The 26,182-nt window shown below is 44.8% G+C and overlaps 1 protein-coding gene across 1 annotated transcript; it reads right to left on the bottom strand.

The window, feature by feature from the left end:
- Positions 1–22,575, bottom strand: HAL (histidine ammonia-lyase). The gene is made up of 22 exons (XM_045587644.1): positions 22,376–22,575; positions 22,078–22,345; positions 21,091–21,151; positions 20,945–20,972; positions 20,210–20,284; positions 20,050–20,122; positions 19,880–19,946; positions 19,255–19,292; positions 18,332–18,457; positions 16,816–16,955; positions 14,360–14,407; positions 13,564–13,711; positions 12,523–12,618; positions 12,348–12,406; positions 11,340–11,420; positions 8,693–8,758; positions 8,445–8,610; positions 5,510–5,644; positions 2,589–2,697; positions 2,433–2,502; positions 644–790; positions 1–609 (listed from the first exon to the last, which is right to left on the bottom strand). Exons 2-21 carry the CDS (start codon positions 22,322–22,324, stop codon positions 650–652), a joined length of 1,974 nt encoding a protein of 657 aa, XP_045443600.1. The 5' UTR covers positions 22,325–22,345; positions 22,376–22,575; the 3' UTR covers positions 1–609; positions 644–649.
- Between the last annotated feature and the right edge of the window lie 3,607 nt (positions 22,576–26,182).

Raw genomic sequence — 26,182 nt, 5'->3', positions numbered from 1 at the left:
GACACTCCAATAGCCATCTTTATATTCATTCCTTAATTCCTTTACACAGACCTCTTGTTGGCCTATCGACTATTCTTTACTATGATCCCAGTAGTAGAAGAAAGAGCAACTTAAAGACAAATTATGATTTTTTTAAAAGGGTTGTTTATGAAGAGGTATGAAGAAACACTAGTCATAACATAGTACAATCAGCCAGAGTTAACTATTGTAGTAGAGAACTTGTCAAAGCAAACAAACAAGCACAAACAAACAAAAAAGATTTACCAAAGTCTAATGCTTTTGGAAACATGCCATCAGTCTGTGTCAAGATGTGAGCTGCTCTAATATTAAAAGACCCATGCAATGTGGGTTCTCTTCTCACGCTTAAGAGTGAGATAGCATTAAAGAAAAAAAGCTCCTATCATCCGGCTGCACCTCAGACGAGACCGACAAGAATGCAGTGCTAGAGTTAGCAACTGTATTGCTGCCACCAGTCTAGCCACAGTAGGTTTTAGAAGAACTGAATTATATAAGGAATTGATCTACCTAAACAGAGTTCTCAGGCCTCTCTGTCAGCACAGTGCTGCTCGCTGTCAAACTGAGCACCATCTGATCTACACCCCCCCCCAACCCCCCCCCCCCCCACCTCACCCCCGCCCTCCAAAGCCCTTTACAGCTCCGTGGACTCTGGGACAGTGCTGGATTTCCTGCGCAGAGACTCCAGGGAAAAGGCCGTCGGAGAAAGAGGTCTTGATTCAGGGATATGCTCCATTCTGTATTTTTCGATGTATGGCGAAGCTACTTCCCACACCTGAGACACAAGAACGAAACCGTGACGTTGACAACATTGCTTTCATGAGCCATTAAACATCAACTTCACCTGAAGACAAAACATTATCTATACCCAACGTGTAGCAGCTGTTTGCTTGCTTTTTATTTTAAGGCATTTAACACACAATCGGTGTCGACTGGTCTCTGGATGCATCCAAAGCTTTTAAAGTCCAAGGTCCAAAACTCCTCTGAAGTTGCCATGAAGGCTTCCGGCTGCTTGCTCTTCTAAAGCCAAACAAGCCAAAAGACAAACAAAACCTAGAGACTTCGGTGTGGACAGAACTGAGGAAAGTTGCTCAGGGTCTGACTGTGCGTTTTCTCAAGCAAACCTCGAATGATAAAAGGCAGTGGATTTCCTCATCTGCTGTGTTTCCCTGCCTCGTGTGCTCCGCCTCTGAGACCCTCAAAGTGGCCCCTGGACCAGCAGCATCAGCATCACTGGGGACAAGTCGGAATGTCAGCCTCACACGAAATCCACTGTGTCCAAATCTGCATTTTCATCAAATTTCCAGGAGAGCCACTGGCACACTGCAGTTTGAGAAGCCCTGCCTCAGGCTTAGCAATCTGTTCTCTTTCAAGCACAACACCTTCTCAAATGAAGGCCCTGTACTTGGTTTATAGCTATTGTTTTTTTATCTGATTGCTGCTGACAGCCAAGGGGCCTTTCCCTCCCTCCACCCCCTTCTTTTGTATCACCTCAGAAAATGTATGAAGACCAAAGAGGAAAATCCTTCCCTGAGAGCAGAGCAAGGATTTCAGGAGGAATCAAGCAATTCTAGGAAACAGGATACCCACAAATTACTACAAAAGGTTTAAAGAACTTTAAAAAATAAATTTTAAAAAAAGGAGTCAGCATGTTAGGCAACTGTCTTTATCAGAGGAGTCTGTAGTCAATGCAGCCAGAGGAACTGCATGTCACCAGGGTGATGGGTGGGACACACGAGAGCACCAGACAGACTCACAGCCCTTTGAAGCAGAAACCTGGGGCTTTGTCTTCTCTCCAGATCTGTGCAGGCACTAGACCAGGTGGTGGTGGTGAGGTCACCATAAAAAGAGAAAGTGCCCTATCTGGTGTGGCTCAGTGGATAGAGCATTGGCCTGGGCACTGAAGGGTCCCAGGTTCGATTCTGGTCAAGGGCACGTGCCCGGGTTTCGGGCTTGGTCCCCAGTGGGGGGCGTGCTGGAGGCAGCTGATTAATGATTCTTTCTCATCATTGATGTTTCTCTCTCCTCCTTTCTCTCCCCACTTCCTCTCTGAAATAAAAAAAAATATATTAAAAAAAAAAGAAAGTACTTTTGAATGGAAGAGTACATTCTTGGTGAAGGGGATCCATGAACCTTTCATCTCATTTCTCCCCACGAATGCTTGTTCCAAAGATCCTGCTTAAAATTTATTTCTGCTTCCAATCCTTTGACCCTCAGTGTTTGGGTGCCACATGGGACACCTAAGAGTTTACCAAATACCTTCTTGGTGGCCTTGCAAATTGCATAAGTGCCCTTTTGTTCCTCCCCAGGGAATAGCCAGACAACGAATGAATAAGACAATGTTTCTCCAGGACCCACTCCACTTCACTTTCCCGAAATGACCCCAAACCAAGAAAGAAGCCCAATTGTCAGCTTGCCTTTTGGTCGACAAGCAGTCTGTGCGCTGCCTCGATGTCCGGAGCCATGAAGCGATCTTTTATCCAGGGCCTGCAGAGGAAGCAAACCCAGTCATCAGCCAAACAGCCAGGCTCATGGTTCTGAGACCATGTCACTGCCATGATGATAGACTTTACCTGACAACCGAGCGCACCAGGTCATAGACCTTCTCCAGGGGAGTGGTTGTCCTCAGGGGGCGGAGGAACTCGATGCCCTGGCAGGCTGCCAGCAGCTCGATGGCCAGCACTGAAATGAGAAGGGGAAGGAGTGACTTCCTGGTTGAGGGCTATCAATGACAGAAGTGGATGCCCATCTTTAATGGTGAGAAGGGGGAACGAGTCCAGGTAAATTCTCAGTTTCCCCCTTCTCACCTTCTTCTAATCGCGATGGGAAAAATCTGTGTGCTATTTCCATCTTTGTGCAAGTTTCCTTTTGTTGTTAGTCTTGATGATCCCTTTGGCCTGAAATACCTGGCACATAGAACTTCATCCAAGGATTGAAGGCTCTGGTGAAGGAGCATATGAGTCTTTGGTTGCCTTGGGACTGAGTCCACAGTTGTTTGTATGGAAACTAATACAATTATCTAGACCACATGTGTCAAACACAAGGCCCGCGGGCCAAATCCGTCCCGCCAGGCCTTGCAATGTGGCCCGCACATCACTGTACTCCGCTGCGTTTCCATCACAATGACAGTTTATGACTGTTCAGTAAACCATTCGGCCCGCTATTTAGGCTGGATTTTAGATTTTGGCCCCTTCTCTGATTGAGTTTGACACCCCTAATCTAGACTAATAAGACAATATGCTAATTAGACTGGACATCTTCTGGGCATCTTTCTGGACAAAGCCACAGTTAGGGGACAGCAGTTAAGGGGAGATCTGGCCGGTAGGGGAGCAGTTGGGGGTGATCAGGCCAACAGGGGAACAGTAAGAGGTCATCAGGCTGGCAGGCAGAGGTGGGTAGGGGCAATCAGGCAGGCAAGCAGTTAGGAGCCAGCAGTCCTGGATTACAAGAGGGTATAGGCTGGGCTGAGGGACTCTCCCCCCACGCAAAAATTTTGTACACCGTGCCTCTAGTTAATCAATAATAATACAAGAATAAACTTAGTATTTCGTGTACTCCCAACTATAAACCTACTTTGGCCCCACCCTATATGTCCCTTTTGAGCTTTCAAACTCAAAAGCTCCCAAGTCCACTACAACTGAAATTCTAGAAATTGGGACTTGGATGTCTTGCACTCTCATCTCCATGCATCTCAGATTGATTTATTTTGTGCACGCCCCTTTCTTACAAAACTACCATCGCTCTTCTCCTTCCACACTGCCAGCCCTAGTTGTTGTTCAGGTCCTCATCTTAAATACTCCTTTGGAGATGCCTTCAGACTCTAGTATTTGGTGGGAATCTTGTTAAAGTGCTGCACAGAGTTACCAAGTTGCTGTCCAATGTCCGCCTCTCTGGTTAGACCCTAATTTCCAAGTGGGCAGAGAGGAAGAATATCTCATTCACGGTTTAATCCAGGAAGAATCCTCCTCTTTCTGTGCCCCTTATGCAATGAGGAATCAATAAGCGCTGCAATAAACCAGATCCTTATCTTGCGAGTTTATGTCCAGCACCACTGGGTTCCAAGATTTGTAGGTATTTAATATCCGAACCAAAGCAAACTTAACTGACAGTGAACATGCTTAAAAATACAAATTGCCAATTCTTTTTGTGAACTGTACCCGATATAAATGTATAGAACTGCATCAGGCGAGCTAGATCTGTAATTTGGACCTCTATGGCCAAATTTATTGTCATATAGACATCTGAGCACCATGTCTGTGCCAAACACACTTCTAGGTATTCTAGATCCATCTGGGGATGTGATTGAGGCCTGATTTGAACAATCCACTCAACAGACACTGAGATAATTGGAAGCATTTGTAAATTATACCTCAATACATCTGTTTCAAAATAAAAAAGAATAATTAACTCTCACATTTATCTTAAAATAGTGATATTCTTTTATCAGCCAACTGCTTTGAATACAGTTGCAAAAGGAGAAACTTAGAACATGTCCTAAAATAAGGCAATTTCTCTTTAAAAAAACAAAAACAAGCAGTAATTAAGAGGTCAGGGAGTAAAGGGCCTAACATCCTGTGAAGTATCTTTGCCAAAAAGGTGGGATCTCAGGCTTGTCAAGCCTTTAGGGTCAACTGCCACGTACAGGAAACACATGGGACAGAGAGCAAGTTACAAGTAACACCACAAGGAGGCTAACAGGTGAGTGCAGAATCCCGGTCTCTATCAGAAAGCTGACCTGTTTGTTTGTTTTTTTAAGCTGGTCAGTGGAATGAAGTGGGGGAAGGAGGTGGGGGGGCGGAGAGATGGGACAGTTCTGGATGAAAAGAAGCTTAAAACCTTGACCGCCAAATCTAAAATGTGGCCCTTCCTTGTGTCCTGATTTGAACAAACCCACTGTACAGACACTGAGATATTGTAATTGGGAGAATTTGAATGTGCACTCAATGGTGATACCAAGATGGGCTGTGATGATGGCATTCTGGTGGATAAGCAAGCACGGATAGTTAAGAGTTAAAGTATGCAGGAAGGAAATTATAATGGGTTTGTTTGAAAATAATTTGAGAAAAGAAAAAATAAAGCAAATGTGCTGTTGAATCAGTGAGGTGTGTATGAGGTTCATGGTCTAATCTCTACACTTTGAATATGTTCTGAAAACCTTGTTGTTCTTTTTTCTTTTCTTTCTTTTTTTTTTTTTTTTTTTTTTTTTTTTTTTTTTTTTTAAGAAAAGCCAGGAGATGAACCAGCTTAGGCAGCAAGAGTGGTTCTTAATCTCCAGAGAGGATGAGCATCACCTGGAGGGCTGGTTACCTTCGGATTCCTCTGCCCTGCTGCCTAGAGTTTCTCCTTCTGCAGGGCTGGGAGAGGCTTTGAAGATCTGCCATTCTAACCAGATCCAGGTCATGCTGATGCTGCTGGAGGGGACCCCACTTTGAGGACCACTGGTGAGTCACTCATTTATCAAGGAGGCCCGGGATCCCGGCCTGGGTGGGGTTACCTTGTTCCACGTGCTCGATGACCCTGAGGGCCTTCCTCGCTGCCCATCCTCCCATGGAGACGTGGTCCTCCGTGGCAGCGCTGGTGGAGAGGGAGTCCACAGACGAGGGGTGGCACAGAGCCTTGCTCTCAGAAACTGCAAGAGGTCAGCACTAGTTAATTATGTTTGAACGGGAAAAACTGCCCCAATGACACATGTTTTCCCAAAGTGCTCCATGGCATCCACTCCAGGAGCTCTTGGTGGTTATGCAAGCACCACAGGGTCCAAAGTTACTTTGGGGAAGGAAACATGTTGTGCTTTCCCTAACGTGAGAACACCTCTAAAGCTATTAGGAGTTCTAACACTGGATGGGAACCCTAATATTTCAAAGCCAAGGTGAAAACATCAAAAGCATTTAGCAAGCCAGGGAGATGTGTGAGCACTTCCAGGTCCCTGAGGAGTTTGACCAGAGGAGGCTAGATGTCTGCCAGAGATATCTTAGGGAGGTGAGGGGATCCCAGAGATGACCTAGATTGATTGTGGTGCATCTGAATCACTGGATCTCATTAAAATGCAAATGTTGCATTTTAGGTGGGGCTTGGCATGCTATTGTTCTCACAAACTCCCAGGTGATGGCTCTGCTTTTGATCTGAGGATGATACTTTAAGTAGCAAGGACCTAGATTACAGAATTCCTTCTCTCCAGCAAGAGAGGTCAAATTCAGAATCATCCCTCATCCCTCTTCCCCCCCCCCCCCGCCCCTGCTTTCTGAAACATAGTAACCTCTATTTTGTAAAAACTGCTGTTTAAAATTTCTACTAGACACAGGCAGTCCTTTGTTCTATGAATTAATTCTGCTATTATTGGCTTCTGCAAAACATGCTTGGTCTAATAATAGGTAAAATAAGCTCGACTGTCTCACCTTGCCAACTGCTCCACTGAAGTCCCTGGCTATTCCCATGCTCCAGTTATTTGAAATGTACTATGCTCAAGCTACAAACTCATGTTACAAGCAAAAGTCTGGAAGTATAATCCCATATTATATATCCCAAAAGACTGAAAGAATATAAAAGGGGAAAGCTTCTTCCATGTTTTTGCTCAGAATTTGAGAAGCAATATTCCTCTGAGCCCAGTAAAAAGTAGCGCAGTGGTGGGCAAACTCCTTAGCCAACAGAGCCAAATATCAACAGTACAACAATTAAAATTTCTTTTGAGAGCCACATTTTTTAAACTTAAACTACATAGGTAGGTACATTGTTATTAACTTAAACAGGGTACTCCTAAGCTGGCCTTTGCTAAAAACTCAAGGGGCCAAAGAGCCGCAGTTTGCAGACCACTGGGCTAGAGTAATAAAAGACTCCAAATTAACTGGCTCACTAAGGCGTCTTCTGTTAAGCTCGTTGATTCGCAATATAACATTTCTTTGATGCTGAGTGGCTCTGAGTGAAGTGTCACTGTTCTGCATGCTATAAGGACCCTACCTAAGGTAATCTAGCTATAAACGGGTTTGCCCAGGACTTTCAAGGCCCAGCACTGCAACCCAAGACCCCTAAACATGATTCAGCAGGCTGTGGTGAGGCTTGTTCAGAAACATAACGTACAAGGGGCCATAAAAAGAAAAAGGTTCATCATAATGAAAACAAGCTAAGCAACTTCATTAGGCAGCTTGGAAAGCTGAACATTCATAAGGGGATTCCAAAAGTCCATGATATTCTCTAGAAATCAACTACCTCTCCCTGCACCATGTCAATATGAGAAACCGTTGCCCTTTGAAAGGATATTTTAATAACCAGGTAAGTGAACAAGTAGAAGATGTCAGACGGAGGAGAAGATGAATTCAATGGCCCTTTGTTGTTTTTTTGTGTTGAGTTTTAGTGTGAGGCTTAGGTGAGGAAGGGATTAGGAAGAATAGCAGCTATATTTATTTAGCACCAGGCATAGAGAATTCTAAGGTTTTACCTACATTAATTTATGTAACCTTCAAAACAGCCCCACTAGGTAAATTCATCATGCCCATTTTACACAGGAGTAAACTGAGGTCAACAAGACTGAGAATTGTTCCATGTCACACTGTAAATGGTAGAGCTAAGATTCAAACCCAGACTCCATGCTCTTAATGAACCACCATGCTATCCTGTCTCTTGGGCAGGTTTGCCAGATAGAAATACAGGATGCTCAATTCAATCAAATATCAAATAAAAAAAATGTAAGTATGTCCCAAATAATTCAAACTTAACTTATTATCTTGTATTCCTATTTGTTAAATTTGGCAGCCACATTTTAGGATTAAATATTGATTATAATGGGAACCTCATTAATTCAAATGAGAGCACAGATCTGAGAGCCAAAATGCCTGAGTTTGAATTCTCTGCTTCTTACGAGCTATGCAAGTGTGGGTAAGGCACTTAACTTCTCAGATTTTCAGGTATTCATCTGTAAAATGGAGGTGATAATAGTACCTGCCCCATGATATTGTTGTGACGATTAAGAGAGTGAGTACAAGTGAAGCCCTTAGCACTTCCTTGTTGCATGTTGTAATCACATGTGTAGTGGTTGGTATACCTAATGAAATGTATCCAAAGTTTAATTATTTAGATCAGTTCACATTTCACCATTAACTATGAATGTCTTTGTCTTTTTCTTTCTGATAGTCTTCAAATTGAGATTGGGGGGAAAAGTTACAAAAATGAAGTTCATGTGATAGTCAAACATCATTGTTTACAGTCTCACTCGTGTATTATTGTGTCAGTATAATATTGTTTAGGTTTTGTATTATATTTTTTTTTCCAAAAAAAAATATTAAAGAGGCAACCTACTGCGTTTGTATGAAGAGAGGTAGGATGCAGATGGAGGTGTTGAGAAAGTTAGATTTCATTTGAAGATAAAGTTTGATATTTTTGGGTAAAATGGAGGGGCCCTTCAATGGACAGGCTTGGGCAAAGGGCAGTGTCCTTACCTAGGGCTGCGGCTGTGCAGTGGGCTATCATGAATCCGGAGTTCAGGCCGCCTTCACTCACCAGGAAGGCAGGCAGCTCGCTGAGGGAGGGGTTACAGAGTCTTTCAATTCTTCTTTCGCTAATCGCAGCAAGTTCGTGGATACCAATGGCCAAAAAGTCCAGGGCCTGAAATAGTGTCAGTTCAGTTAGCCTATATTGTAATATGCTTTCAGGGGCAGCAGCAATTCTAAAAAAAAAAAAAGCTTACTTTGGCTGGGTATTCACCATGGAAGTTTCCTCCGGAAATGGTCTCTCCCCGGCTGGCAAAGACCATCTTTCAACCTAGATTAAGGTTTGAACACATTGAGATGGCAGCCCTTCTAAAATGTGGGGTGGAGAGAGAGATCCCTCAAGCAGATGTTGACATAAAGGGACAGACACATAATCTTGAAGAAGAATTGGGTATACCGAAGTCAGGGCCAAAGAAACAGAAGGCATAAAACGCTGTTTTCTCTTGAGATTAGAGATTCTCAGGCATCATAATAACTGTGCTAATCTGGTGGGTAGTAGTTGCTCTTGAAAAGTTTATAACCCGAAACTAAGAGCAGAGACGAGACACATGTGTGAAAGCAAATTCTATTTCTTCAATGGGCTCTGTGAGCTTGTGCTCCATAGAAGAACCTGCTGAATGAAAGACATTGCTGACGCTCAACCACCAAATTGTTTGGAACAATCAATTTTGGGGAAAACTTCCAAGCAAACTCTCTAACTCAGTGATATGTATCAGCATTCTCAGCAAAGGGCAGCCAAGAAGTTATTGTAAACTCATTTAGGTCTGAGGCAGCTTTGGACCCACCAAATATTCATATTCTCAGGGATCATTGCATTCTATCATGCACTTGACTTAAACCAACAGACAAAGGCAGTGACAGACCCTTCTTCCAGGTTCCAAAGAGCTAACTTTTGCCTACTGGGCTAAAGAATATTCACTGCCTATCATATCAACTTGGGATTCACTCTGTGTGAGAAGGGTTCTGACTTCCAAAAAGCTGGAGATGCACGTGTTACATGATCTTCCTCAAGTCTGGAGTTGCCCTTTTCTGTGTATTATTACCATGAGCATATTAGACCACTCCTGTTCTTCTCCATGAACCCATCCCAACCACAGGCCGTGGCCTTCTCTCCATTCTATGAATCCTTATAGCGAGTGATCTCTATAGAGATAACTTAGAACGCATACCATTTAGAACGTATGCATGTGCTATTGTTCTTTAGCTCCAAATTTGTGGGTTGGCTATTTGATAATAGCTATTAGAAGTTAACTCCCATCCTATCTAGCAACTAGGTAATAGGTGCTCTTCATTTGCAATGGAAACCTTAGGAAACATTCTTTCAGGTATTGCAGGAGAACTCCCAAAGATTAGGCAATTGGAAATTCATCAGGGATTGAAACGCTTTAAGTAGAAGACTTTTGACTGAAATTTTTGTTGAGGCAAATGGTGGAGGGAGAATTTAGTACAGAATTATTTCATGTCTCATTTCCAAAAATTTAATGGTTTCTGTTTTTTTATTGTCTAAGTTACCCTTTCAACCTACATTATGTAAGTGTCTAATGGGTACTTCTGCTTTACAAGACAGATAGATGAGATAAGACTACCTGGAGTTCAGGAAAATTACTCCCTTTGGGAGATGGGATGATGTACAGGTGGGTTAGTGAGTTGAGGATTATTTTGTGAGGGTTTAACTGTGAAACAATCCGAAAGGATGCAAAACCCACATCCTGAAGTAAGCTCTCCAGAGAAACCTCACACAGCTACTGTGGACCCGTCTACTAGCCCAGGCTGTGAGCTGCTTTCAAGGATGCTGACCCAGCACTCTCTGCAGGGCTGAGACTTAAGGCAGATGTGAGATAGGAAAAACAGATTTCTGCAAGGTTTGGTGGTCTTCACAGGCAGTATTGTTGCTGTGGAGACTTTGCCAGTGTGACCCGAGTGATCGCATTCCATGGCAGAAACAAGATGGCTCTGAGATAGCCACCGTTGGGGCCCATCCTCGAGAAATGGAAGTATTCTTATTCTTTGTACAGACGCAGAAAACACCAATTTGAGTCAAGTCCATGTCCGAAATAAAACCTCAGGATATGGAAAACCATGCCTCTTTGAGCAACACTTTGGTAAATGTTAAAGGTTGCTTCTGTCTAAAAGCATCATGGCATTATTGGAATCAGGAAGGTGTACATACCCTGGTCTCCACAATCACACCTGGCACGTAAGTCTTCATCCTTCTACCAACAATCCCAGCAGTGGGTTTTAGGGAAAATCTATCTATCTATCTATCTATCTATCTATCTATCTATCTATATATATATATATATATATATATATATAAAAGGCTAATATGCAAAGTGTCCCCTCAGGAGTTAGACCGGGAGACTGGGAGTTTGATTATTCCCTATGATGTGCACTGACCACCAGGGGGTGGCATAAAACGAAGGAAGGCCCCAGCTGGCAGCCAGGGAAGGAGACCCCCAGCTGACAGACAGAAGGCCCAGATCAGCATGATGGCTGGACAGGCTAGGGAACCTACCCACGCATAAATTTTGTGCACTGGGCCTCTAGTGTCTTCATAAAACTTCTCAGCCAATGCTGGGAACCCATCCCCATTTCATCTTTAATGAGTCAATTTTGAAACTTTGGCATGTTCCACACTGAGCCTGAGATTAGATTCGGAGAACTACCTCTGTCACTTCCCAGCTTTAATCTGGACAAAGTTCATTAACTTCCGAGCCTCAGGTACTCAGTTTATGAAATAAAGTGAGAGGAGGCAGGACAGAGCTGCTGCACAGTGATCACTTCAGATCTTAAAGTTACCAGCGGAAATTCTCTGACTATAGTTCAGTAAACGTCAAAAGATACAGGATTATCTGTCGCGCTGTTTAGTTCTGTGGTAATCAATTTCTTCACAAACGCTATTGTGTCATTCGCCACACCATGGACCTAAAATAGAAGAGTAAATGAGTTACTATATGGAAGACGGCCTGTCACGTAGAGTCTGATATTCCTGTTAGACTAGCAGGATGTTTGGAAGTGGGATGTATTCCTTTAGCAGACCTAATTTGGCAATTCTTCCCCATAGACATTTTTGGTCTACCAGCTAGAATAGAACTTGCTTAATACAAGGACTTGAGTCCTCTAGGGAGGACTCTTTATATACTGTAGACTGGAATTTGATACCAGCTGAAATACAGGGTAGGGCAAAAGTGTAGAGTTGTGACTATGAGAAATACTGCATTTATTCTGGTGTTATTGAACAACCATAAACCTACTTTTGCCCCACCCTGTATTATTTCATTCTTGAGATGCATTCTTACATTAATCTCTCACTTAACTAATTGCCATATGCAAATGAGTTGTAAAATTGATACAGGATGCCTTAGGCTAACCCAAGGCATCTGCACTTTTTATTGAAAATTGAGCCTCACAGATTTATTTGCCATAGTTTAGGTCTGCCTATTAAATGCAGCCAAGGTATATTATGGATGGGCCCTTGAATTTTTATTGGGCTTTTCTGTGAACATCTCTGGCCGGCTGGTCCTAGTTCTATCACAGGGAGAGCAAGCAAAACTCCACTAACTGGTTAAGATAATGTTGTCACTGAGAAATTGGAAAAGGAGGGCACTAAACTAACACAGCAAGACGCCTGTTGGACTTCCCTTCAAGGTTGAGCAAAGCTATTCAAAAGTTTATCACATGGAATAGAAATGACAATAATGGGACAAATAGAAGTATGATCTACAAAGTTTTTAAGAGAAGCTGTAAAGAAATTTGGATTCTGATTGACCAATTTATGATTTTCTAACACCTCCCTCTTTTTCTGCTTCCCACCTGCACTGAGAGAGAGAGCACTTTGGTTTGCTGGTTTACCTGTGGACAGCAGCGCAAGGTGTACGCATCCTGCACGCGGTCACAGAACCTGTGACTCTCTGTGGAAGGAGGAGGGAAAGGCAGGGAACGTGTTATCAGTCCCCCCCCCCCCCCCCACACACACACACACAAAACCCAAAACCAAATAAGCTCACTCACACAAACATGCCCATACCTGCTATTTCTGATGGGTGGTGATCTGAGTCCAAGAGTGACCGAAACCGAAAAGCAACTTCAATTTGCCCAGGATGAGGGCGAACGGCATGAATGTCTAGAATTGATGAAGGAGAAAAAGCTTGAGCAACTCTTATATTAGAACAAACTACCATGGATGCTCAGAACCATCCACAGTGCTGACACAGCTCTCAAAAGACCCAGAGATCCTAACCACCACCGAGCAGTACAAACTTATCTCCAAAAGCAAGATATTCCTTATTGCCTTTTTAAAAAATATATATATTTTTATTGATTTTAGAGAGGAAGGGAAAGGTAGAGAGAGATAGAAACATCCATGATGAGAGAAAATCACTGATTAGCTGCCTCTTGCACGCCCCTCGCTGGGGATCGAGCCCACAACCCAGGCATGTGCCCTTGATTGGAATCAAACCTGGGACCCTTCAGTCCACAGGCCGATGCTCTATCCATTGAGCCAAACCAGCTAGGGCTCCTTATTGTCTTTATTCTTTGGAATCTCCAAGAGCAAATTATGTGTTGAGAATTCAACTACTAAGAATTCAACTCAAGACGCTGGGCTACCCTAAAAAGATTTAGGCTCATAATGGAAGTGAGTTCTATAGTGGTCTAATTTAAGGAAGTGTCCTACTACATATAATAATAGTCTTTCAAAGTAAGCTACCATTTCTATAGTTTCCCTGCCCCCAATTTTCTACAGGGGACCAACCTCAATCCTATTGCAGTTATAAAACTCTGCAAACTAAACAGCATTTAGTTTGATGAGAGTCAGACCTAGGTGATCTGGGGCAGGTTATTTAACTCTCAGGGTCAGCGTCTATTTATAAACTGCGGTCATTTCACGTGTTGAGTGTGGCAGAATTGAGGAGAAACTGTAGCTGTATTGGGCACACCCTAGGCTCTTGAGTATTCTCTTTCTTCCTTAACACTCGCCCCCACCACACACATGTCTAAAGACCCCAACCAGCCCACCCCACCAGCTCTGGTTGACTGAATAACAGTCAAACAGAGGGACCATGCTCACCGGTATCGAAGGCTCTGGTGGTGCCCTTGAGCACTTCCAGGGTCAAAGCCGCCACTATGTCAGCCTGCCTCGCAATAGCACTGGCTCTCTCCACAGCTTCACAGCCCAGGGAGGTGATCATCTGTGTCCCGTTGATGAGCGCCAGACCCTTTGGGGGAAGAGGAGAGAGAGTTCCTACTGTATTTCTGTAACAAGCCTATGTACAAGTTGATTTAGTATCTTTTGCTCTCATGAGAGGAAAGTTAGCCCATCAGTCTGTTAAGGGATATTTATTCATGTCTTCTGAAGTGCAGGCCAGTAATAATTATTTAAGCACTTGAGGAATAAGTGCCATCCTACATGAAGTCACTACTATAAATCTGGCAAATAGAATAGCTATTAAGTATCCCCATTCTCAAGGCAACAGAGTAGCTCCAGTGTGGAAGGCATATAAAATTTTAATTATGTTACATTTCTTCTTTAACTTATCATCATTGTAGACAAGATACACTAAACATTTCTGGTCCAAGACTCTTGGCTTAGAGCATCCTAATGGATTCTGGGTTCAAGTGTCTCTTAAGGATCCCTAGGGGTCTTGATTTAAAGTTTAAGTTCTTAGGTAAGAGAACCCTTAAGCATTTATGGCATGAAGAATTTTTTAAATACTGATGGAGGAGCTGTTTTTTCAGTGATCAACATTCTACAAACATGTGAGCCATGTTTATTTTAATAAATCAGTGAGACTGGCCTTAAGACTGAAAGTAGTGTATAAATAAAGACTTGTTGACATGGGCAAATTTCCCTTGAACACCCTTACCTCTTTTGGCTTTAAGACTATTGGTTTCAATCCATGGGCTTCCAGGACCTAAAGAATGATTTAAGAAATGAAAATGGGTAATAATTACTAATTTTATGAGGAACCAAATAAAAGATCTTTCAGCCCAAAGGTCTGTCTTTATAAAAGTCTAGAGGCCCAGTGCATGGATTTGTGCACTGGTGGGGTTCCTCTGCCTGGCCTGCACTCTCTTTCAATCCAGAACACATGAGGGTATGTGTCCAATGGCAGGTTTCAGCTCAATCCCTGCAGGCCCGATCCAGACAGGAGGGAGCCTGATCCATGCAGGCCCAATCCCCACAGACCCAATCCAGACAGGAGAGAGCCCGATCACATGCATTGAGTGTCTGTCCCCTGGTAGTCAGTGCACATCATAGCAATGGTCGACTGGTCGTTCAGTCATTCAGTTGCTTAGGGGCTTATATACAATATATATGAATTAGACCTACGTGCATTAGCTCTGTTTATCATCTCTGGGAATTCTCTAGCTCTGCTCTTTAGTCTGAAAGCATATTTTGCTTTCAAATGATATTTATATTTAAAACAGGGGCTCTGGTGTCTAGGTCCTTGCATTAAGTGTCCATATTAGTGACTCACCTTTCTCCTGCAGCTTCCTGAGCACATATGCACACCCGTACTGCACTAAGGCTGGGCTCTGACTGCCTGTCTATAATCCCTACCTCTGAAGCTTAACCCCAAAAGTCCTCCTACATATATAAACCCTGGCTGATATATTGGTTGTCAGAGCAGGGCTTCTCACTTGTGTGTCAGGTGTGTGGGCACCAATGAAGGGGAGATGGTTGGCCTAATAGATAGGAACAGAATCCTGAGGGAAAATGGGACAAATGATTTTACTCTGAAATAAAAGAAGTAAAAACAGTCGATAAGTTAAGGTCCCTCTCGAAAAGATGGAAGAGAGAGAGCCTACACCATTTGCTATGCCAATTTCTAAGGCTATTAGTAAGCCTATTATTCTGAATTTTGGGCTGGGGCTAGGGTTGGAAAAAATAGAGACTGATAAGTTCAAGGGAAATTATAGTAATAGAATGTTAAGTGCTACAGGAGGTAGGGTATGGGTCAGTGAGAAGTAATCAGGTAAGATGCTAGGAGAGCACAGGAGGAAGAAAGGAGAATTGGGGCGTAGGGAAAAGAACTAGAAGAGCAGAGAGGGAAGTTTCTCTCTGCTGGAAGAGGACTTAGCAGAAGGAGGAACCGGAGTGGTTGGGGAAGAGGAGCTTAGACATGTTGCTGGTCCCTCTGCCTAAGACACAGCACATTCAAGCTGCAAGGAGCCTCCAGCTTCTGTGATGGAGAACCCTGGCGGGGAGGGAGGAGGAGGAGAACATGACAAACAAGGCTCTTATAGTCACTTTTAGTTCAGACTTTCTCCTAAGGACAGTGGGGAGCACTGTAGCTGTTAGCCAGGACATGCTCATATTTGCTGTGTGAAGGTGGCCAGAGGAACACTGTACAGTGTACATAGAGAAACAATCTGGCCCTATCCGGTTTGGCTCAGTGGATAGAACATCAGCCTGTGGACTCAAGGGTCCTGGGTTTGATTCTGGTTAAGGGCATGTATCTTGGTGGCGGGCACATCCCCAGTAGGGTGTGCAGGAGGCAGCTGATCAATGTTTCTCTCTTATCCATGTTTCTAGCTCTCTATCCTTTTCCCTTCCTCTCTGTAAAAAAAAAAAAAAAAAAAAAAAAAAAAAAAAAAAAAAAAAAAAATCAATAAAATATATTTTGAAGAAAGAGGAAGAGGAGGAGGAAGAAAAGGAGGAGGAGGAGAACAAGAAGAAGGGTCTGCATGGAAGGAAGGTGATCTGGAACCTGTATCCCCATAAGGATTATCTGTTTCCTTAGCTCCTCCCTCCTCCTTGGTCCTCGACCCTTTGCTTAGTGTTAGGGGACCTCCCAACAGTAGATCCGAGATGGCACTTTAAATAATTCTTTGCACTGCTCTGATGGAATTTGGAGATGAACGAAGAAAAAAAGCTTTAACAAATGCAAGCCTTTCTAATTAGCCATAAGGTGGAAGCTTTTGGGAAAGGGAACCTTTTCTTTCCCGAGGCCATAGACTGAGTGCTATGATGCACAGTTTAGTACCTGTGAGACTAGCAACTAAGTAAACCTACGGCAACATCTGACCTCCAGATAGGCACCTGAAGTGTTTTAGGTGCAGAAGAAATTCCTGGGATCAACACTGGCAGCTGCACCTTTTCACCAAGGTGATCACCAAGGCCAGAGACTGACAGCTGGGTATGGAAGCTGAGAGCCTTGTCTAGTTTGAAAGCTTCAGTTTTCTCATCTATAAGATAGGGATAACAGTGGGCCCCTCACTGAGATGCTGTCAGGATTAAGTGATAGAGAGCAAGCTGGCCGCCTGGTGTCCAGCCCAGAGAAAATCCTGCCGACGAACGCTGTTGTTGAAGTCTTACATATTTCGCGTCAGCCCAGCCACTCTTTGGAGACCACATCTTCCCTTCTCCAGTTAGGCCAAGAGCAAGATGAGAGAGTGGAGCAAGGTCTCCACTGGCACCAACGGTTCCTTTCTCTGGAACGTAGGGCAGGCAGGAGGCTGGGGGGGGGGGGGGGGGGGGGGGGGGTGTGAAGTAGACAGCAGTTACTCCAGGACAACTTCCTCCTGATCAAGCTCACTTTGCCAGCGAGACCCACCTCGCCCAACAGGATCTAGTACAGATGCCTGGAGAAAGACAATTACTCAAGGACAACAGAAAGCATTATAGGTTTTAGCCAAGACTGTGTGAAGGTGGGTGGGAACACTGTCTGTAGAGAAACAATCAAGATCAGGCTCTGTGGGGGGAAGGTGATATGGAACCCGTATCCTCCTGTGATCCTCTGCTCCTTCACTTATTGTTACTGTGCAAATCAGATATAGAAATTTCTAGAGTTCTAGCAATGTATCTTAAAGACGTGACTAGAAGCCAGCTGGTTCATTATAGCCTTGTTCCTAAGAACAAAAAGTTAGAAATGGCCTAATCGGTTTGGCTCAGTAGATGGTGCATTGGCCTGCAGACTCAAGGGTCCTGGGTTCGATTCCTATCAGAGGCATGTGCCTTGGTTGCAGGCACATCCCCAGTGAAGAGTGTGCAGGAGGCAGCTGATCAGTGTTTCTCTCTCATCAATGTTTCTAACTCTCTATCCTACTCCCTTCCTCTCTGTAAAAATCAATAAAATATATATATATATTTTTAAAAAGTTAGAAATGGCCGAAACTGATTTGGCTCAGTGGGTAGAGCATCAGCCTGCGGACTGAAAGGTCCCAGGTTCGATTCCGGTCAAGGGCATGTACTTTGGTTGCGGGCACATCCCCAGTATGGGGCGTGCAAGAGGTAGTTATTCAATGACTCTCATCGATGTTTCTAACTCTCTATCCCTCTCTCTTCCTCTCTATAAAATAAACCAATAATATATATTTTAAAAAAGTTAGAAATGATCTAAATATGGAATTAAGATATTTTCCTATGACCAAAAGTTGCATGTGGCCATTCAAACCTGTGGAAGAATGTTTAGAAACATGTCAATATTAATTTTAGGAAAGTGATATAAAATGTTCCAGAAGGAGAAAGTTCACCAGAGTGTTGACGGAGTTTTCTGGGAGGTAAAGTCATAGGCGACGTAACCTCTACTTGCACCAGATTCAGAGTCTGCCATTTCACTATCACGTATAAAAGGACATGTACTATTTTGAAGGAAGTCCCCAATAGGTTTCTAAGTAAACTCGGACACCTAATAGCCATGTTTTTGCTAATTGTTAAATACCGACAATAGGATAACGGAAGTGCCACCCACAGGCCAGCTTCCAGATCAGAGTTCACCCTGGGAGATCTTTAGAACTCTAGGGCCCCAGAAGTGCCACCAGATTTACCTTATGGGAGATGCCCAGCCTGAATGGAGGGTAATAGAGGGTCAGTCAGGGAGCCATTGCATTACCATTAAATGCTTCGATAACTTGTTTGAGGGTCTCTAGGGAAATGCCACTGTATCCTTTGGCTAAGACATTGATCCTCAAAGCCAAGAGCATCCGGCATCTCTCAGGGATGAGTGGTTTCCCAACACCTACAAAACAATCAGAAAACAAAAACTCTCCCACCGCCTGACTGCCTCCATTTCTCAAATCTTTCTTCACTTCTTAATTCAGAATTGGACTGCTCTCCCTCCTCACTTTCTTGCTTTTTAAAGTCTCACCTATCAGAAAAAGGTGGAACCCCACTTCTGCCTTCTCAGTTTCCCTTCTTGGAACACTTCAGCAAGCCCCCACTCCCCACCCAACATCCTTAGAATAGTGTCCAGACTCCTCAGCACATGTTGCCTTACAATCTCATCTCATCCTGATCAACTCATTCCCTGACTTTCAGCCCTAATTTTGTGTCCCGAGTGCACCATTCTCTTGGCATCACTGTACCTGTACAGATGCTCGTGTCCCAGTCCTGTCCCTCTACGTGGCCCATGCCTTTTTTTGAGGTTCAGCTGGAAGGTGGTCTTGTCTGCTGCTTTCTGCTTCCCTCCCTCCCCTGAAGCACCCAGTCCCTGAATATATTGACTCTTTGTGACTGTTACAGGATGCATCACACTATACCTTATTCAGCTAACCCAGTGGTTGGCAAACCCATTAGTCAACAGAGCCAAATACCAACAGTACAATGATTGAAATTTCTTTTGAGAGCCACATTTTTAAAAATTAAACTTCTTCTAACACTACTTCTTCAAAATAGTTTTGCCCAGGCAGTGGTATTTTGTGGAAGAGCCACACTCAAGGGCCCAAAAAGCCACATGTGGCTCTGGAGCCACAGTTTGCCAATCATGGAGCTAACAGAATAAGATCTAGGAGGCACCTAATGTTTCGAATGATTTACCTGCAGAATGTGAACGCACTAGGTTGAGCTGGAGCTCCCTGAAAGAGAAAGGGGAAAAAAAATCCTCTTATTGTTACTGTGCATGTTCTAATCTGATCTAGAAATTTCTAGAGTATCTTAAAGACGTGACCAGGCACTAGCTGGTTCATTCTAGCCATGTTTCTAAGAACAAAATAGTTAGAAATGATCTAAACATAGAATTGAGAGATTTTTCCTATGACCAAAAGTTGTGTGTAACTATTCTAACCTATTGGAGAATATTTGGAAACATGTCAATATTGACTTTAGAAAAGTGATATAAAATGTTCCAGAAGGAGAAGGTTCACCAACGTGTTGATGGGGTTTTCTGGGAGGTATAGTCATAGTCATGAAAATGGCCCCTCGTCTGGGGAAGTGAAGGGAGAAGGACAGGTGCATCTTTGGAGGGACGGTGAGGGCATGAGGCAGTGGAAGAAGCCAGCGAGCTTATATGTGCAGTACCAGGTCATGTGTAAATCAGCCTGATCTTCTTCCTCCTCACCTGTAAAGTGGGCCGTGGGCCAAATGTTATTTCCCTTGCTGAAAGGAATCTGAAAAATGGGGATAGGTGGCATGGAGGATGTGTGTGAGCAGGAACCAAACTTACTCTAGCTTACTGATAGGAATCACAGTTCTGGCAAACTTCCCAAAACCGGTCGTAATGCCGTACACAACTGGAAAAAAAAAAAAAAAAAGACAGACACCCTCCAATTAGATGCAGGACATATTACTTTAAGTCCACAAAAATAATTGTATGACACAAAGGGGAAAAGATACCCGTTTTTTCTTTTATGATGCTGTCTATGACATCCCTGGATTTCTGCACCTTCTTCTCCGCAGTCGGGGTGAGCTAGGGAAACATTGGGTGGAGAGGAGCCCGTGGAAAATGTCCGAGTGTGGCAAAAGGGGTCAGAGGACGGCCGTCCCTCCCCCTTACCTTTATCTTGTAGTGCCCCTTGCCCAAGTTGACCAGGTCCTCCGTGGTCAGGCTGTCCCCATCTAAGTTGATGTACTGCACAAAGGAAGGGGTCTCCGTGAGTCTGAACAGCTTAGCTGCTCGTGAGAAAGGAAAGCCTCAGGCAGAACCAAACTTGGCCTCTTCAGAGATCTTATCACTGCAATTAATGAGCTACGATAAAAAACACCTTAAGAGGAAGCTGCATAACGACTGTTTTCCTAATGCTTTTTCCTACGACATGGAGCTGGACAAAGTCCTGTCCTAATTGGTAGTGGTTGCTCATAACTCTTGCTCCCCACCCCCTCCTTGAATGAGGGGGACTTCATTTTCTTAACAGAAAGAGTGGCTTAGCCCTAACCAGTTCAGCTTGGTGGATAGAGCGTCAGCCTGTGGATTCAAGGGTCCCAGGATCGATTCCAATCAAGGGCATGTACCTTGGTTGTGGGCACATACCCAGTGGGGAGTGTGCAGAAGGCAGCTGATTAATGTTTTTCTCTTTTGTCAATGTTTCTAATTTTCTATCCCTCTCCCTTTCTCTCTGTAAAATAAATAAATAAATGAATAAATAAATAAATAAATAAATAAATAAATAAAATAAAATAAAAAATCACTAAAATATATTAAAAATAAATAAATAAAAGAATTGGTAGTTTCAAGTAAAAGCTAGGTATTAAAAAAAAAAAAAAGAGAGAGAGAGAGTGGTTTGTGGCTTACCTTTTCAGGCTCTCGGTATTTGCTGTACCTGAATCCAGGTAAAGGAAAACACTGGGAGTGTGGCTCAGCCCCAGCCCTGTCCCTGGAGGGATGATACCCCCCTCCCCACTTCCAGAGCAGGCCCCGGAGCCTGCAGGAAAGGATACAGGTAAACTCCCTCCGGCTGCGATGGAATGAAGTCAGGAGACATGACATCCCCTTCTATGACTGAAACAAGAAGACGAGAAGGACCTCTTACCAATCACAAAGGAGAGCCACTTTTGGCCTTGGTGATACAGCAAAGGAGGGCCGGCCCTTCGACTGCCTTTGAATTCTACCGAAATAGCTGTTTTAAAAGGACCTCAGATACTTCCATGTGCGCTTAGCATCTTTACAATGACGAAGAGCAAAGGGCAGAGAGGTAGGCGCTGGGTGTGGACTCCAGTTTAAATGGAAGTTCAAGATCTAACCCTCACCTCTGTCTCATCCCGACTTTATTTTGCTTGAAATCTGAACAACTCTATGCCACAGGCCTCTGATCTGGTGAAAGTCTATTGAAGGGTTAAAAGATCTTCACCATTAAGTTTCTAAAAATAGCTATATATACCCGCCTGGAGGCTCAGTGATTGAGCATACAAATCAGAAGGCCACAGTTCAACTTCCTGTCAGGACATAGGCCAGGGGTTTGGGGCTCCATCCCTAGTGGGGTGGCAGGGGGGAGAGGGACATGAAGGAGGCAGCCAATCAATGATTCTCTCTCATCATGTTTCTATCTCTCTCTCCCTCTCCCTCCTTCTCTGAAATCAATTTAAAAAAATATTTTTTTAAAAAAGTTATATATGACAAAGTAATTCAATTACTGCGAAGGGATTCAGACCTGCAGTCCTGAGCTCATATCTACTCCTGGCTTCTGACTAGCAGCCTGACTGACCCTAGACAAGTGGCCTCCTCTGGGAGCCAGTGGCCTCGTGGTAAAAGGTGGATAGAACCCCCCTTTCTCAGCAGGGGCCCCCAGCGGCCTAGCAGCAGCCGCACAGCCAGCATGCATTTTCCTGGCGGCGGGTAGGATGGATGGCTGCCCAGTCTCCCCGGAGATAACACTCAGCCACGCCGTGTGCTGCCTCTACTTGCGCCGCTGCCCTCGGGCCACTCACCCACTTCCACGAACTCGTTGTCCTCCAGGGCCACCTCAAGCGGGTCGTCGTTGTCCAACAGGCCCAGGCCCTTGCAGCGGCGCATCAGGAAGTGCACCTCGTCCACCGAGGCGAAGCCCCCGTTGTCCGGCTTGTTCTTGATGTACCTCCGCACGGCCTCGCGGCCCAGCCAGCCCACTGTGAGCTGCCCGTCCTTGCAGGGCACGGCCAGCCACTCGCCGCGCACGTGCACCGTGTACCGGGGCATGGCTCCCGCCGCTCCTGCAGCACCCAGAGGCTACTGCAACCTGCTGCTCCGTCCTGCTGCTCCGCAGGCGACAGTCACTGGGGACAGGCACCAGGAGCGGGCAGTTTTATCTAGCAGAGGCCGCCAAGGTGTGGGTGGAGGAGGGCGAGGATGGACTTTCAAAATACGCCACCTCCCTTGCCTTTCCCTCTTGCAAATATTTATCCGGGGCCCGGTGTCCCTGTGGGTTTTTGCAGCTGAGCTAGAGGCCCAGAGGGGATGCAGGCAGGCCAGCTGCCTGCACACACACACACACACACACACACACACACACACACACACACACACCAGCGATGCAGCCCCAGGGCTGGAAAGCCTGGGGGTCTTAGCAGCCCTGTTCTCTTCCCGGTCTCTTCCCCTCGCGGGTTCCTGTCTGCATTCTCGTCCATCAGGAGCAACTTATAAACACCATGTCCCTGTCTTGATTGGGGATTACTCAACGGTGAAATAACCTGCCGGCCAAGTGTGACACCAGCAAGTGTGGCAATCCTCACTCATTTGTTTATTCCACAAACAGGTGTTGAGCAAGAACTCTCTCGCCGCTCAGGTTTTCTCCGAGCTGCTCCTCCACAGCGGGAGGCTGCGGAGGCCAGAGATAGTTTTCACAACTTTTCAAAGGTCACTGTCTGGTCCAAGAGCCAGGGCTTGCAAGTTAACAGCTCTGCCAGCCAGCCATGGGAGGCAACGCCAGCTCCGCCCCACAGCTGGTTAGCCTCCAGCCAGTAAATTCTTAATTCGCCGGTTTCCTCCTCAGAAGGGAACAGGAATAAATGCTTCACCGCAGGATTCGCCCTGTCTGCCCGGGATCCAACCCTGGGCCTGCCTTTTACTAGCTGTGACCTCTGGCAAGTTGTTGGACCTCTCTGGGCCTCAGTTTCTTCATCTATAAAATGGAGATTATTGGTAGTATCAATTGCAGAGGTCTGTTTGGTGAGAGGATTGAGTGAGTTCATGTATGGAAAGCCCTTACAGCTGCACCTGGTACACTGAAAATGCTACCGGCGTGTTTGTGAGTATTATTTGAACTTTAGTGCCCTCTATACTGATTTAGTTTTATAGATGTTCTTTCATCTTTGTACATGAATATCCCCAATCCAGTTAAGCTCCCTGCACCCAAGTCATTGCCACTGGTATCAAGAAAGTCTGAAGAGCATGAAAGGGATCTAAGAAATGTGGACTAGTCTAGTAGTGGGCACTAGTTGAGCAGCATTTTAGTGGTAAGCCAGTTTTTAGAGATTTGATTAACACAATAGAAAAGAATCCTAAAAGGTCTGTTCCTGTTAAAACAGATTTCTGCTGGGACTAGAGACACAGTTGCTCACAGAAATCAGTGATACCAGCATCTCTTTCTCCAGCAGCTTCCCGGGATGCATACAAATAAAGAGCTGACATGCCTTGAGCCTTATTGAAATTGGACTTGAGCCACCCGAGTTCTAACCGCACTCTGAATTTGTCATCTCGTGAATTTGATACACATAATCTTCCATTCCAATGGCCACCTCTGGCCACAGCTTTATAGCCTTGCAATACCCCCTCTGCCCCCACCAATTTACTTCGGTCATGTCCGCCCTTAGGACTTGACCTTCTGCCCTCCACCTCCTCCCTGCTTCTTCACTTACTTTCCTGGGAAGCCAGTACCCTAGTTGCCCACCTGGACCACTTTCTTCAACACTTTGAAACTTCTTTTTAACATTAAACCTGTGCCTACACTCTGAGTGAAACCGGACCCCTGGGACACCACACAAACTGTGTCCACCCAGGAGAGGCTCTGCTACAGAAAGTCCTGTGATGGCGCAGATGGTGGCCCTGCCCTCCTGCTTGCCCGCCCACTTCCCAAAACATTCACCAGAGCCTCAAGGACCTTTTCAATATCCACCTCCCCTTATTCTCAGAGGAAGACCTTACCTCCTACCTCTCAGAAAATGGAGGCCCTTTGACATGAAGTAGCTTAACTTTCTGCTCCCTTCCATTCACTCTTCCAGTAAGTATTTCTTGAACGCCTGTTATGTCCCAAGCACTGTGCTAGGTGCTGGGGATGAAATAAGTGCAATGTATTCTTTGCCTTGATGGTGCTTACTCTCTGGGGATGGATGCAGACATATAAGGAAGACTGGGAAGTCCAACTATTCCCTGTGCTGAGAGAAAACCCAAACTGAGCCCAGCTTTTGAGTAACCCCAGGCCAGACATGGAACATGTGAGGGAATAAGGCTCCAGATGATACCAGCTCCCAGCAAACTGCATTACACTGAGATCTCAGGCTCCCGGTTCAGGCCCCAGACACAGTAGAGCAGAGATAAGCTATTTTCACTGGTTCTGTCCAAATTCACGATCCAAACACCCATAAGTCTAAACCCTTGTAACTCTCTCCACCCGGAACACACCTCCAATAAGACCTTTCTTATTCCTTAAGACTCATTCATGCTTCCTTTTCTCCAGAAAGCATCCACTAAACCCCTTTCTCCGGGCTGCTTTAGTGTACCTCTTCTTTAGCATTTTATAGAAATTACTTACCTTTGTTCATCTCGAAATTATGTGTATACACATCCTGGCACAAAGACACTGAACAGATGCTTATTAGCTGAGGTGAATATAGACTCCATTGAGCTGGCCCCAGGTAAATCTGTTTGGACGTTTGTCTTTAGCGCCCTCTACCTTCCTCATAGCACCCTTCCAGCTTCCCTTTCAATAGAAAAGCGACATTAGCTTAGAATATGTGGTTAGCTTAGAGGGCCAGCCTTCAAAAAGATCGTGTGGCTTTACTGAAGTCTAATTACTTAGAACACAATTATAGACAGGGGTCTGAGCTGAACTCTCTGCCCTGCTATTCCTGGCACAGAGTTTGAGAAACTGCAGTGTACATCCATGTCCAGGGAGAATGAAATCAGCAGACTCAGGCTTACAGGCATGGACAGAATCTCTCTGATACCTGCCCCACCTTCGGGGTATTTGCTCCTGTTCTGTGACTTGTGTCACTACATCAGCAATTGTGTGTGGGGGGAGGGTATTTAACAATAATATACCCCCACCCACATTTATACTCAAAAACACAATTCCTCTTTGCTAGAGTTTATTTGGCCAGGAGTGGACCCAACCTGGGTCAGTCTCACTTCTGGAAATTTGGAATCAAGGCAGTGTCTCCACATGGTAAGATTTATAACAGGAAAGCTGGGGCAGCCAGACTACACAATGTGGACTAGAGAACCAGAAATGAGGCCAGAGTATTGATGGCTCTTCAGTCCTGGGTGCCAGGCTCCTTCTGTCCACAGGTTCCGATAACCTCCCTCTACCTGTATCCTGAAAATAATCATCCTATTCCCTTTCTGACTTGTAGTAATTTTGGTTGCTGTCAGTTATAATCAAAGAATCCTAACGAATCGATCCCCAAATTGTGTGCTGAGGCACCTTGGGGCACTACATGGCATGCACAAGCATACTTTGTTACTCTCTTATTTGGATCAAGTTGTATTGTTTTCAATATTTCTTTCCACGTGCTCTATGCTCTATGTGGGTGAAGAATGTTTGCTGACCGCTGAAGAGTTGAGGCAAGTTGAACAGACCATCAAGAGACTGATGGGAAGTACTGGTGTTCAGAGTGGTTACCAGACCGGAATGGACAGGAAGGAGAGCAGGGTGAGTCCAGTGGATCAGCAGGGGACCCAGGCATGAGGAGCAGAGGGGTCCCCTAGAGTTGACACACTCTGATACGGGAGTTCATTGTATACACACCAGCTGGGTGATGAGCTAATCCCACGGAGTGTTCACGCTATAGTTATTATACTTAAAAGGCAAAACTCTAATCCTGCTGAATTCTTGGTATG

The sequence above is a fragment of the Pipistrellus kuhlii genome, unplaced genomic scaffold (genome assembly GCF_014108245.1).
Source record: "Pipistrellus kuhlii isolate mPipKuh1 unplaced genomic scaffold, mPipKuh1.p scaffold_m20_p_3, whole genome shotgun sequence".
Lineage (NCBI taxonomy): Eukaryota > Metazoa > Chordata > Mammalia > Chiroptera > Vespertilionidae > Pipistrellus > Pipistrellus kuhlii.
The sequence above is the reverse complement of the archived record's forward strand: the minus strand, read 5'-3'. Positions and strand labels throughout refer to the sequence as shown.

Excerpts from the sequence above, each read along its gene's own strand:
- HAL (XM_045587644.1), bottom strand. The coding sequence starts at position 22,324 with ATGCCCCGGTACACGGTGCACGTGCGCGGCGAGTGGCTGGCCGTGCCC. Across the intron at positions 20,123-20,209 it reads AGGGGCACTACAAGATAAAG|CTCACCCCGACTGCGGAGAA; the intron begins GTAAGGGGGAGG and ends ATGTTTCCCTAG. Across the intron at positions 12,619-13,563 it reads CACCAGAGCCTTCGATACCG|ACATTCATGCCGTTCGCCCT; the intron begins GTGAGCATGGTC and ends CATCAATTCTAG.